The sequence below is a fragment of the Coturnix japonica genome, chromosome Z (genome assembly GCF_054131305.1).
Source record: "Coturnix japonica strain WE chromosome Z, WE-NBRP24, whole genome shotgun sequence".
Taxonomy (NCBI): domain Eukaryota; kingdom Metazoa; phylum Chordata; class Aves; order Galliformes; family Phasianidae; genus Coturnix; species Coturnix japonica.
Genome location: NC_140702.1, coordinates 39,247,938 through 39,260,839, shown reverse-complemented (window position 1 = coordinate 39,260,839; position 12,902 = coordinate 39,247,938). Strand labels below are relative to the sequence as shown.

Below are 12,902 nucleotides of genomic sequence, written 5' to 3'. Positions count from 1 at the left end.
AGTTTCATTAGTAGAGGTCTCATATTGCAGAAACAGGAGAGAACTCCATTTTCATTCAGTATCTTAAAATGACACACTACTTTACATACAGGACATTTGTGTGAAAACTTGCCCTATCTAATCTTATATTACCTATTACTACAGATCTGTTGTGATAACATAAATGGCCCAAACGTGTCAAACGTTCAGACAGAGATGAATTTAAGATTTCATGCATTCTTTCACAGAAACAAACCTCACAGTGATAACCTGGTCTACATAAAACAATTTCTTTTGGCACAGTTTTTAAGTAATTAAAAATAGATGAACTTCAAAAATGCATAGATTTGAACAGTTATCATCTTCAGCGCAAACTTTAAGCATGGCTCCCTCTGTTTATGCACCATGTAGAAATGGGATTTTTAGAAAGGCTTGTTTTTAAGCTAATCAAGACCTAGGCAATGTTCGTATTTTCCTTTAAAATCTGCTTAACAAAACAAAAATTAGACAAAACAGTCAAACACAGCTTGTAATAGTTAATGACTGCAAAAATAAATTGTCACCTTTTGAGAAAGAGAACTGAGTTTCTGAGAAGTAATGAATAGTGAATTAGCCATGATAAACCAAGAAAAATAGATTGAAAAGGGAATGGTTTTTCCTCAGAGAAAAGAATCCTAGCAGAACAAGCTAAAGCAAGTCAAAAGGAAGTCTTTAATTCTAGAATTTTAAATTAAAATTAAAATTTTAATTTTAAATTTATCTTTTTCCTAGAAGTTCCCATGTTTTTGTACTGAGTTAATTTCAGAAGTTCTGCTCTTGCTAATAAAATAATTTCTGAAAACAGAATGAATCTGGTGATTTTTAATTCTGTCACGCAGTTTCCCAGTACACATAGGTTGCACCAAAAGTAATATCTCCTGCTTATTTTCAAGGAAACTACAACAGATACAAAGAGCACCATAACATTAGTTCACATACAATATTCTCAGTTACAAAACACTGTTTTTCACCATAGTCACTACCACTTAGCTATGCATTTTTGCTAATAATGAACAAGAGCCTGCATGCCATGCTTTTGAGAAACTGAACCAGTGAAGGTGACCCACTGTTTCACAGATACTATGACAATGTTGTTGCTAGGAAAACATTGTCCATGCAACACTGTCCATGCAAACACCTTTAAGTGGTCAGAACAGATGGAAACAAGAATGTGTCAGGTCCAGACTATGCAGTGGGTGTGGTAGGACAGTCCAGGCAAAGTAGGCAATGAGCTCCACAGTCTTAAATTGGTTTAGGACCTAGTGTTACAGTGTTGTAAGAGAAAGGTTGACTTCCTCTATTAACTGATTCTGGAAATTTGAGTCTTCAGTTTAGACAGCATCTCAAGGCAGCAGTCAGAGTGGACATTTGTCTGGTTTCCAGGAAAGTAGAAGTATCCCCTCTTTCCTATCACAAAAGACAGTGCACATCATTTTACCTGTGTGAGAAGCTTTGCCATATTCCAACATTGCCACTATCACTTCCAAAGCACTGAAGCCAATATTCAGCTCTGTACACAGTTGCTAGCTTGTAATCCACCATACTGAATGGATGAGTTGATAGAGATTTTCTTCATTTCATGGTATGACAACTGTGCATCAGTGTCTGGAACATGGCTTGTCTTTCACGTCACTGTTGGCACTGCTGAAATGCACTGCCCACTGTGCTCACTGTGCTCACATCCACTGTTTAGCCTCCATAAATGCTCAGCAAGTACCAATGATCACCAATGAGTGTTGTTTTTTTCCTGCATGGAGGAATTCAATGACACATCTTTGTTTCATACACACATCCATGTTAGATGCTGTTTTATCAGACTGCCCGTTTGCTGCCATCTGTCACATGGCAATAATGTGTAACAGAACACTGGTGAGAAGATTCTACCTCTAATTCCACAGCACTAACATCTGCCTCTCACATGGTAGGCCATTCTAATATAATAGAAGACAGTACTTTTGGAGCAGATCTCTGAGTTGTTACAGCATTTGTCTCTCATGGTGCAAGCAAGACACATTTCAGTTTCTATCATTTGTAAATCTAAACAAAAGTGAACACAACTCACACTATTTGCAATTTGAATTCATTAGAAACAGATCTTAACTGCTTAGTAGGATGAAGAAACCGCATCTGCAAATGGCAGACACTGACATAACAGAGGACAAACCGAATTCAGAGAGAAATATTTCATTCCTGTCCCTGAGAATATCTTCACCAGATAGCATTGATGCAGATGATACTGAATGCCACAGTGCAAACTTTTTCATTTCAAATAAAACAATGGAAATCAGTGTATTACACATAAGAAAGACACTTGAAAAAGGGTACTGTAACTATGTACATTTCTTTCTTAAGCTTATATTAATTCTTCAGTTTTCTATCTTTCGACAATTTAATACCTTAAAAGGTGTCTCCTGGGAGTCTGAAAGATTAGAATGTTTAATATGCTCATAACTGTATTAATTATCTGCAGCAAACTGGTCCCCAGAAATCTTACAATGCTGCAAGTATTAGCAATTAGTTGCTGTGAGACAAAATATTCTATTCATTGAAGAAAACACACCTAGATCTCACATGTCCAGAGGCAGAGCTTCTACTGCTGAAAATCAATACAGCACACTAACTTCAAAACTCTTTCAAATGATCTTATATATCTTTCACTTCCTCTCTTTAGTTATACTTCCTTTTTTCCTTGGCATACTACAATACAAGTCTTCTGTACTAGGTACAGAAGTATTGTCCTTCCAACAAATGACTGTTCTTCTTGTGTTTTTTACAAGATGTCCTGCCTGATATGTTGAGGCAAGGAGAAGCAGTGGTGAGAATGCATTTATAAACATTAGGGGAATCTCATTTCTATCTTCACCTACCTAATAAGTTATAGAGCAAATGAAATTAGTTAGACTCCTCTATTAGGTTCACAGTAATCACGTGAATGTCAGCAGACACAAGCTGCAACTAAAGAAACTCCAAGAAATAATTTTAAAAAAAAATTAAAAAATGTTTTACAGTGAATCAGTAAAACACTGAAAGAAGTTGTACAGAGTCTATGAAAGTTCTGTTTATATTCAAAACACAAATGGATAGATCCTCAGCAAGCTGATCTGAATTGGTCACCCAGGAATTTGGACCAGACGACCATGAGAAGTCTGTAAATTACTGCATGGATGCATTCTATCTTCATTTAAGAAAGAAGAAAATAATGAAAATAATTCAAGTTAACATCTCAAATTCAGTCTTTTAAAAAATAATTTCTATAATTTCTATAGTAAGGAAACATAACCAGGAAACTGGTACTCACCAAAGAGCTGGACTGGTGTAAATGGTATGGTCTGAGCAAGTCTCATTAAGTTGTTTCTTTCGACAGCTGCAAAGAAGACAAATTCCACTGCCCTACTGAATAAATAACATGCCAACTGACTTTCAAAAACATCTGACAGCCCTTTAGTGAATGAAGCCAAGTAGGCTGCAGTGTGGTGCTGAGTCAGATCTTCTGATTGCCATTTGTGAGGCTCTATTCAGCCACCAACTCTTCTTTGCATGCCGTCATATATCGCAAGCATCAGCCTCCATTCTTTTCACTGCTCATTGCTTCCCCTCTTACAAGAAAAAGTCTGTGGGATAAGCGCCCCGCACCTTGGCTAGTAGGACTGCTTCTGTTTTTCAACCTTCTTCCAATTGCAGCTGCTACTTTCTCCTCCTGCCAGTTCCAGTGCAGTGCACTATTCCAGTAAGATGCATTGGCCTCGGCTGCCCTCACATACTGTTTCTGTCAGGCTCACAAGCGCCTGGGGTTTTAGCAAGGCAATACAGGGAAATCCAAGCTTGCCCTACAGAGCATAGCATCATCTGGGCTCCACGCCAAACAAAATAATTAATTGTATTATAGCTCCTTAACTGGGGGATTTTTTTCTCAGCCAAACACCTTCAAATGTCAGAACTAAATATTTATGGACTTGTTCTCACAGTGACTCAGTTACTGGGAAATGGAAGAGAGGTGCAGAGTAAGGCTCAAAGGGGCTTAAGAAGAAGACTAATAAAGAGTCTCTTAAGAGACTAAAAAAAAAAAAAAAAAAAAAAAAATTCTCTTAGGAGGCTAGAAGAAGGCAAACCAAATACTTACTACCTTAGCTGTGTTTCTCTGAACAGCACCCACAAACTCCCTAAGGGTGGTTTCTGGAGATTAGACTCTCCGTGTCCTTGTTTTTATCCTTCTCTTAATTACAGATTAATTAGCCCAGGGGAGAGAGCAAGGGATACTCATGAATGCCAGTGCATGAATTTATGGTTCTCACATCAGAAGATCTGTCTTTCAGACTTTTAGTAAAAGACTTGCCTACATATTGCAAGACCAGTAGGCATAGTTTTTGAAGAACAGACTGAAAGTCAAGGTTCTGCCTCAATGCACCACTAGAAACATATTCTGTCAGGAAAAAGGATGTAAATAAAGTGGATGTCACAACTGTGCTGTCTGTCAGACTCTGTCAGTATCCACTCCAGAGCCATGAGAAGCCTTGTGAAATCACTTTGCACCAGCTGCTAAACTTGGAGCAAAACTCAAGCTCTTTCTAACTGTGCATAGAGGCAAAACTGTATTTGGCTGTAAAATATAATAGGAAAATAAACCATAAGCATTATAAGGTATAAGATTTTAGAATCATAGAATCATAGCATCTGTATAGTTGGAAGGGTCTTTTAAAGGCCATCTAGTCCACCTTCCCTGCCATTAACAAAGACATGCACAGCTAGATCAGGTCACCTATGGGGTGATCCAGCCTCACCATGAAAGTCTGCAGGGATGGGGCATCCATCACATCTCAGTTTGGGTGTTATCAACTAATTTCTAGCCCAACTGTTCTGATAAAAGAACTTCTATACACCTATTCTGGAAACATCTCAAGATCTTTGTCATCTTGTTAATACAAATGAGATAGTCATCTGTGCTATAAAGTCCTGTACATTTTCAAATGGCATGCATGATTAGAGCCAAATTAATCATTTTAACAATGCCACGATGTCAGAGAAATTACTCCTGTACAGTGATTACAAACCATGAGTTGTTTTTCCCAATGAAAAACACACCATTTTTCGAACTTCAGATGGCAGTTAATGTTTTCGGTTTACCCTATGCTTCGTAAGGAGCTAAAGCCATGCAGGCAACAGAGACATCTACTGGCAAGCTCCGCACAGTTCTCCTCCGGGGAGAAAAAAAAAAAAAAAAAAACCGAAATCCAAGCCTTGTGGAAAAATCTTTGCATGCTCAGTTCAGGAAAAGACAGGACTGTAGGCAATTAGCATCCAAATGATTTATTTCCTGCCAGATTTCCATGAGTTCATAGGTATATAAACACGGATTAGGCTTTACACGACCAATTAACTGAAGAAACCAATTCCAGCAAGTACAAAGGAGGATGTGGGAGGTGTGATGGAATATGATACCTATAAACAAATGAATGTCCCTCCTGGCCTCCCCAGGAATCAGAGGTCTATTCATTGTTTCCACTGATATTCTGAAAGCAATTATCCACATTCTGTACTGGATTTGCCACAAATAACTAGAATGGAGCAATTAGCAGCAGGAAAATAATTCATAACTTCCTCTCTGCTGTTTTAGGCATGAATTAGTGCAGAACCTTCCAAATGAAAATCATAGAGAAAGACAAGGGATGATCTAATGTTCTTTTGAATTTGATAAATTACTCAGCTGTCATTCTGGTGCATCCTGCTTACCTGAGTAATGACAGTGCAGATCTTGAGATGTTTTCAAGCAGCCAAACATATCTGAAATAATGTTTAAAGGATCATTATGTTAATTATTATAGCAGAGATGAGTGCATGATTTTTGAATGTTTTCCATCCAGAGTTTGTCATGAAACAGATTAATCAGAATTACTGTCTTAGCATTCTAAAGATGGGAATTACTAATTGGTTTAAACTGTGTTATAACATACAGTGTACTGGCAGATTTCAGTCACCAATGTAATATAGCCAACTTATTTATTAAGGGAAATGGTGGGAAACCAGTGATATTAACCTCAAGGACACGAAGCCAATTACACCACTGGGATATTAAAAGCATTTTGCTGTCCATCACACTTCACAGTCTCCCAAAGGCACAATTTTTTCAACTCCATCTTCAGTCATTCATTAAGCATTCCATTATCTATACTATTACAACTAAGTTATAACAATACTGGCTCATTAATCTATGATCTCAAATGTTCTTAAGCTATAAACATACAACAATTTCTGTGGTTATATACGTAATAGGCACAGCCACATAAGATTTGGTCCAAAACTTTTGTTTTAGAAAGCATCTTTTTAATAAAACCAAGACTAATAAGAACTTTTCTATTAAATTAGATAAAATTACTTCACTCTATTGGAAAATAATTCTTTAAAATACTAGGTTTAAAAAACAAACAAATAAGCAAACAAACAAAAACCCCACAACATTTTTGCCGTAATACTTTCAATTCTAATAAATGAGTTCATCAAAACAGCATCTTCATCAAACTGTGTGAACGTTACTCTCTTCTTGTTTGTTTACTTTTTTTAGTTAATTTCTCATCCCTAACAGAAGAGATTTTAAATGAAGAACATAAACAAATTCCAAAGTGAGGTTCAACATTTTCAGTGAGTCCCCTTAGCCCATTTTGATCTCATTTCTGATAGAACCAACTAGCTCTGTTGTAGTTTATACAATGTCAAACAGCAAACGTGAAAAGGGGATTGCAGACCAACAAATTCCTTTTCAAAGTGGGAACTGATTGCCCATTCCATACTAAGTTCAGTGTTTCACCATCTTCCTATTTTCAGTGAAGCCACACAAACAGAAGAATTACACCAAACAAGCATTTGAAAAATCCAGCATACATTAGAAATTATACATCATAATCTATTATGAGATGCAGACCCAGTTTTAACTAATGACTTCTCTCATACTGCTAAGGATTAAGCTTCTAAAGAAATCATTCCTCCTGGAAAGGGTAGCACTATGGGGCAGATTTAAATAAGTTTTTTTCTTTCAAGATTTCACCACTACCTCAGATAAAAACTTGCACTTTAAAATAAAATTAGGAAATAACATATGAAACAATTGTTAAACATTACTTGAAATTATCCAAATGCAGTAAACTGATTTTCCTTTAGATTATGTATTTCACAGCTATCAAAGTGGGATTTGTAGAAAAGAACTGGAATGAATGGCAAGTAACCAAAAACTTACTGTCGGTTCCTTCTGAAGCTCTCAACCTGTTTAAAAGCAAACATATGATATTTTACTTCAAAATTCATGTCTTTGAGCTAATACTGCTACATACAGAGAGAGATGATCTATATGAAAATGAAACTGAAAAAATTTGGATCAGCAAACGTAAAATAACCTCCAGGATTTTTGTTCATTTGAACAACTAGCAAATAATTTTCAGCTACTAAAGAACAGCCAGATTTTTTCTTCATGTTTCTTTCTCTGCTTTATACTGAGCTGCTCTTAAGATTCCACACTACTGTTCACATAATTTACAATGCAGCATCAGCATCAGCATCTGATCACATTCAATCACATACACAAATTTTTGAACCATGTGAATCAATGCTGAGATGTACTCAGAACAATGTATGTCACTGCCATTGCTTGCATAAAAACAGACTTTTTAAACTGATGGTCCTTTGGATTAGCAAGGCTGCAAGAGACTACACCATCAACATTAACATTAAAACACTCTGTAACAGAACACAGTGGATATGATTCTGAGTAACATGCCAATGAAGATGACAGAGTGACAGAATCAGGCTACTCAAAAATCTGTAAATCCTGCTGCTAAGTACACAGATTGGCTACTGCCCATGAATGACTGGGTTAAAAAAAAAAAATAAATAAACAAAAAAAGACAAAGACATAGAATCTATCGAACAAATAATAATTCCTAAAAACATTCAAAATACTTATGAAAAGAGTATAATTTTAATAAATATAACTGAAGTTTATTAACTATTGAAAACTCATTATAAAACCAAGCTAAGTATTATGTAAATATGCAGACTCAGTAAAAAGAGATTAAACATGAAATGAGAGTTGGTTTCAGGAGCCACTACAATTCAAATTATTAATAAAGAAAACATGCAATTTTCGCATCAATATCATATGCAATTTTTCTTGCTTACTAGGCTAGTTAGTTAAAGACACTACAGTAATCTTAGAGATTGAATGAGAAAATTTATTACTGCTAGAATACAAAGGTGTGTTCATTTCATCTAAAACTATATACTTTCTTTGAATGGATTTCCTTTACCTTCATTAACAAGACTTCACTTAAAGAAGCTAAAACAGATCAAATTGCCTTACATCTTCATTTCACAACAATTTCTAATCTTAAGTATATTACAGAACTGAAGTGGAAACCTGCCAAAAGCACAGAATTCTCTTTCTAAACATGTGATACATATCTTAATATGCTAGTAATACGTACGAGGAGTTCCTGCTCAGATTATTTCTGTAGATGCTTCCAGACATGCTATTATTCAGATCCTATAAAGAAAGATATTTTTACTGGTAAAATCTGTACATTACTGTCACATATTCACTGAGCAATTCAAAAATGCAAACTCTTGAAAACATTTATTGATAAACTTGTTAAAAAGGATAATCCCATTGATAGGAGAATCACAGCATTGTCACACCTACAGTAAAATGGAATACTAGTTTGCTCAGACTGCAGTTCTTCATTGTTGTCTCTATATAATTGAACAAAACACTCAGGATCAGAGCTATTTTCTCAGTGCAATGGTGAAGGCAACACAACGAGCAGTTCTCCAGTAACTCTGATGAATCATTTTGCAAGTCCTAAGGAAGTATGCAAATCATCCTTTAGTCTTCCAGCTCAATTATGAAAAATAGGTTCAGCCTGTCATTTTCAAAGTCCTTCTAAAGTGCTGGTCAGATAGGACTATTCTTTTGAAGAGATAAGTTAGCTAGGTGATAATCCTCAAAAGCAGCAGAGCCCAGATCAAAAGTTTGAAGAAGACAAAGTCAAAAGATGAATTAAAGTTCTGTTTTCAATATTTTCTGAGTCTAAACTCTCTCTCTTTTTTTTTTTTTTTTTTTTAAATTTCAGAATTCACTCATGTTTTCACCTTGCAGATTGTTTGCAGATGAAAAAATCTTTAGCAAAACAGAAAAATTCACACACATCCCTGCTTTGCTTCCTGTTACACATCAGGAAGGATTTCTGAACCGCTACTGTTCAATAAGTAATGCTGAAAGTAGTCATTTTAGGGAAAATTAATAAGTTTAAAATATATCTTAACCCAAAATGAAGAGATAGGCACAGCAATATCATGACATCTCAGTGACATATGTATATAAACTCATAACCCAGAAAGTACTTAAGAGGAGGCGTAGAGATGAAGTAGTATCGGAGACTATGACTTAAATGAATAAATAATTTGAAATTAGTGCTCTTGAAGTGACTAGCTCAGCCTAACTCTGATCCCATTGTAATCAGTGGACTTTATTTCTGAGGGCTTTAAAAATCCCTCCCTTGAGGTTTACCCAAGAAAGCTTAGTATACGTTCTACAGAACACACAATCAGCAAATTTATTTCTACTTTTACCTCTAACTAACCCACAAAGAACTGCTGTTGTTGATTTTTTTTTGTTTGTTTTTGTTTGTTTGTTTTTGTTTTTAATTAAGATTCAAGCTCTCTTCCCAAGCATTTAGGATTCAAATTTTATACCACTCAGAAAATGAGATCTGAAACTATTCTCATTCCTGTTTTAAAAAAACAACTTACACTACTGACAGTGAAAAATAAGCGAAACTGTTGGATATTATTGTTTTAATAACTGAATGCTGTAAGTAAAACAGGCATGAATGGATACTGTTGAAAAGGAAGAGGAAAGGACTGCTTCACAGTTCCTTTTCTCAATTTATTCCTTGATAAATTCCTTTCATACCTTTGAGATACCCCTGTGCAACCTGACAACAATCTTCAGGACATGTAAATTGGTCTAGATTGACTAAAGTCAATAGACATTTAGGTTTGTTTCGTTACAGAGCTTCAAATTAATTCTGATAAAATATGAGATACAGTGTTTATAAACCACAGGTTATATACACTCCAACCTTTGCAACTATTATAAATATTCAACTCACATTTTATGAGAAACAACTGTATGATATAGAGCCACCTTGCTAACTTTCAAAAAATCATTTCACTGTGCTGACCAATTCCTTTCACAGGCTGAAGACCAAGTTCTGCACTTGTTCACTGCCTAGCGAGATACCAAAACACACTTCATTTCTGACCACTTTCTTCATACTCAAACTACTCTGTGATTCAGTAATTTAATATTCTACCTCAGTAACATTCACAGACTTTTAGTAGCTCTTTATTTATTTAGCTGCACGTATGCACTGTGCCAACATACAAGAAAGTTTCTCATATCTAAAGAGGCATTTCATGACAAACAACCTACACTGGCAAGCCCATGGAAGTCAGTAGAGCTACCCTGGGTGGTTAACAGAAAACTATGGACTGGGATGTATAATCTTAGGTCTTACCTCTCGAGAATGCCTGAGGTAATCACAGAATGGTATGGTATGCCTATGGATGTCTTGATTTTTCATTTTCTGGTGCATGTAACTGAGATATTCCAAACCTAGTCAAAAGAGCAAGTATCAGCTATTTCTAGAGTGTGTATGAATAGCTCTAAAGCTACAAACCTATGCAGTGCTATAAAATAAACACCCCCATAACCATCTTGCCCTAGCACATGTATTAAAGGTTATAAAAGCAATAGTAGAATTTCCTAGAGTTAAAAATATTTCCATTCTCTGTTAGCTGACTTCTGAGGAGTGCAGCCCTTCTCAGGCCATGCTGTGCTGAGTCACAGTGTTCCCTTGCATCTTTCCCTGCAGCCTGCAGGATAGAACTATAGAGCTGCATACTGCAAAGCTTAAAGATAAAATAGTCTATGTAAGGATTTCTTAGAATGAAAGAGCTGGAGAACTGTTAAATGAAGAAGAATGCAATTCTCTTTACATTTCAGCAGAAATGATGAAGAATTCATTTATTCACTTTAGAGGATGCATTTCAGAGCAGTGAGTAATGAATAATGCATCCAGATAATCTGCCAACAGATACAGTATCACAGCACTGTCTGTGAGCGTGTATGCCCTGAAAAATTCACCAGAGTTTATTTGCACTCTAAGCCAGAATGCCATTTCAGAAGACACTACAGGAAAGGAGACAAGGATATAATTCTCCCTGCTTTCCACTTATTCCTGGGAATTACATTAGTATTCTACTATTTCCCACGCAGGAAAGGTAACATTCCAAAAAAGACACAGCTGACCTTTCATCCCTTTTTCCTCTGACATAACACAATAAATAACAAGTCATGCATGCCTGGAGTCTACTTGTAATTCTGTAAAATTTATGCCAGGAGATGAATGCAGAGGATGACACTTGGAGTTTGTGAATTTTTATTTACTGCTACATTTTCAGTGCTGTCCTGAATTTTACTATCTACATATATCACATACTTAGCTGACTGAAATTAGACACAGTGAGCCAGTTCTTCCTGTGTTTTTCTTCCCCATCCCAGAGACCAATCTCCGTAGGCTCTGAGCTCACTTGGGTGTTCTGGGGACAACCATCCACTCTAATCACCTGATAAGACACAGACAAAATAAAATTTGATTTATAGAATTACTATCACCACTGCATTTCTTCCTATAGCTGTGCCTTTCAAAACATTACTGAAATGCCGGTGACTGAACTGGTTCCCAACTGACAAAAGTTTTCCCATATTTGTTAGAAGCTGCAGAAGTTACATTGCTCTTGTCAATTAAATATTACTGAAAGAGCTGATATTGTAGTTTTTTAAATCAAACTTCAAAGTCCCTCAGAACACCCTATAAGAAACAACTAGGTCTCAACGTTCAAGTTTCAGCACTCTTGCTCATTTGAGCATCTTACATAAACAAATCAGTCTTCATCTTTCATATCATTAAATAGGAATAACTCTTCAGATGACAAACATGCTGGGAATGTCCTTAGAAATACTTGTATTTTTATATATATATATATATATATATATATATATATATATATATATATGTACATGCATACAGTTATGAAGTCTGTCCTATAATTACAACACAGTCAGTTTGTGGTCTACAACGTGCTATATGGTTGAGAAAACACTGTAGGACCCTTAAACATAAATGAGAACAACAGGAGGCCAGTAGTGTACAGACACCATTTCTTCAGTCTGTTCTAGATACTGGGAATTCTCCCCATGTGATTCTGTCTGCTACAGTGCAAAGGATAATTCCTCTCTGTGTGAAAAACTCTTGATCCACTATTTGGCAAAATCTACAAGTTTAATCACTTTTTAAAACTGAAACCCCGCACATTCTAACAAAAGGGAGATTAAACCACCACCAGACAGGGGAAAAAAAAAAAAGAGGATTTCCCCATTTCTGTGCAGAATTTTTACTGTACTTTTCACCAAAACATTTTCAGTTAACCTATACTTAGTCCTACATTGCAGAACTGCTCTTACTGAATGAAAAAGACAGCTATGAGATATGTGCTTCTCTTCCATCTACACATACCGGCACCTGAAGGGGTTTTTGATCCTTCTTTTCTCTCCCAGACTTTCTGTCTCTGTTTTGTTGTTTTGCTTTTGTTTCCTCACTGTGGTGTAGCTCACAAGATGGTAAAGACTCTGGGAAAGAATCAAAAAAACATCATTAAGCTACAGAGCTTTTGTTTACAAAGAGACGATCTGATAAGACTGAGAGTTGGCAGATCTCCAAAGCAAGCTGAGAAAGACTTGTGACATCCAAAGATAATACTCACGAAATTTATGCAGT

General features: G+C 36.0%; 1 protein-coding gene across 3 annotated transcripts in view; it reads right to left on the bottom strand.

Moving 5' to 3' along the window:
• Nucleotides 1-12,902, bottom strand: part of TRPM6 (transient receptor potential cation channel subfamily M member 6) — a 93,739-nt gene that overhangs the window by 16,902 nt on the left and 63,935 nt on the right. For all 3 annotated transcript variants that reach the window (XM_032441425.2, XM_032441426.2, XM_085529929.1), the window contains 7 exons: nucleotides 12,642-12,754; nucleotides 11,565-11,691; nucleotides 10,581-10,678; nucleotides 8,487-8,545; nucleotides 7,244-7,269; nucleotides 5,746-5,796; nucleotides 3,317-3,382 (listed from right to left, as the gene is read on the bottom strand). In XM_032441425.2, the coding sequence (XP_032297316.2) occupies nucleotides 3,317-3,382; nucleotides 5,746-5,796; nucleotides 7,244-7,269; nucleotides 8,487-8,545; nucleotides 10,581-10,678; nucleotides 11,565-11,691; nucleotides 12,642-12,754 (540 nt within the window). The remainder of the gene's footprint in view (nucleotides 1-3,316; nucleotides 3,383-5,745; nucleotides 5,797-7,243; nucleotides 7,270-8,486; nucleotides 8,546-10,580; nucleotides 10,679-11,564; nucleotides 11,692-12,641; nucleotides 12,755-12,902) is intronic.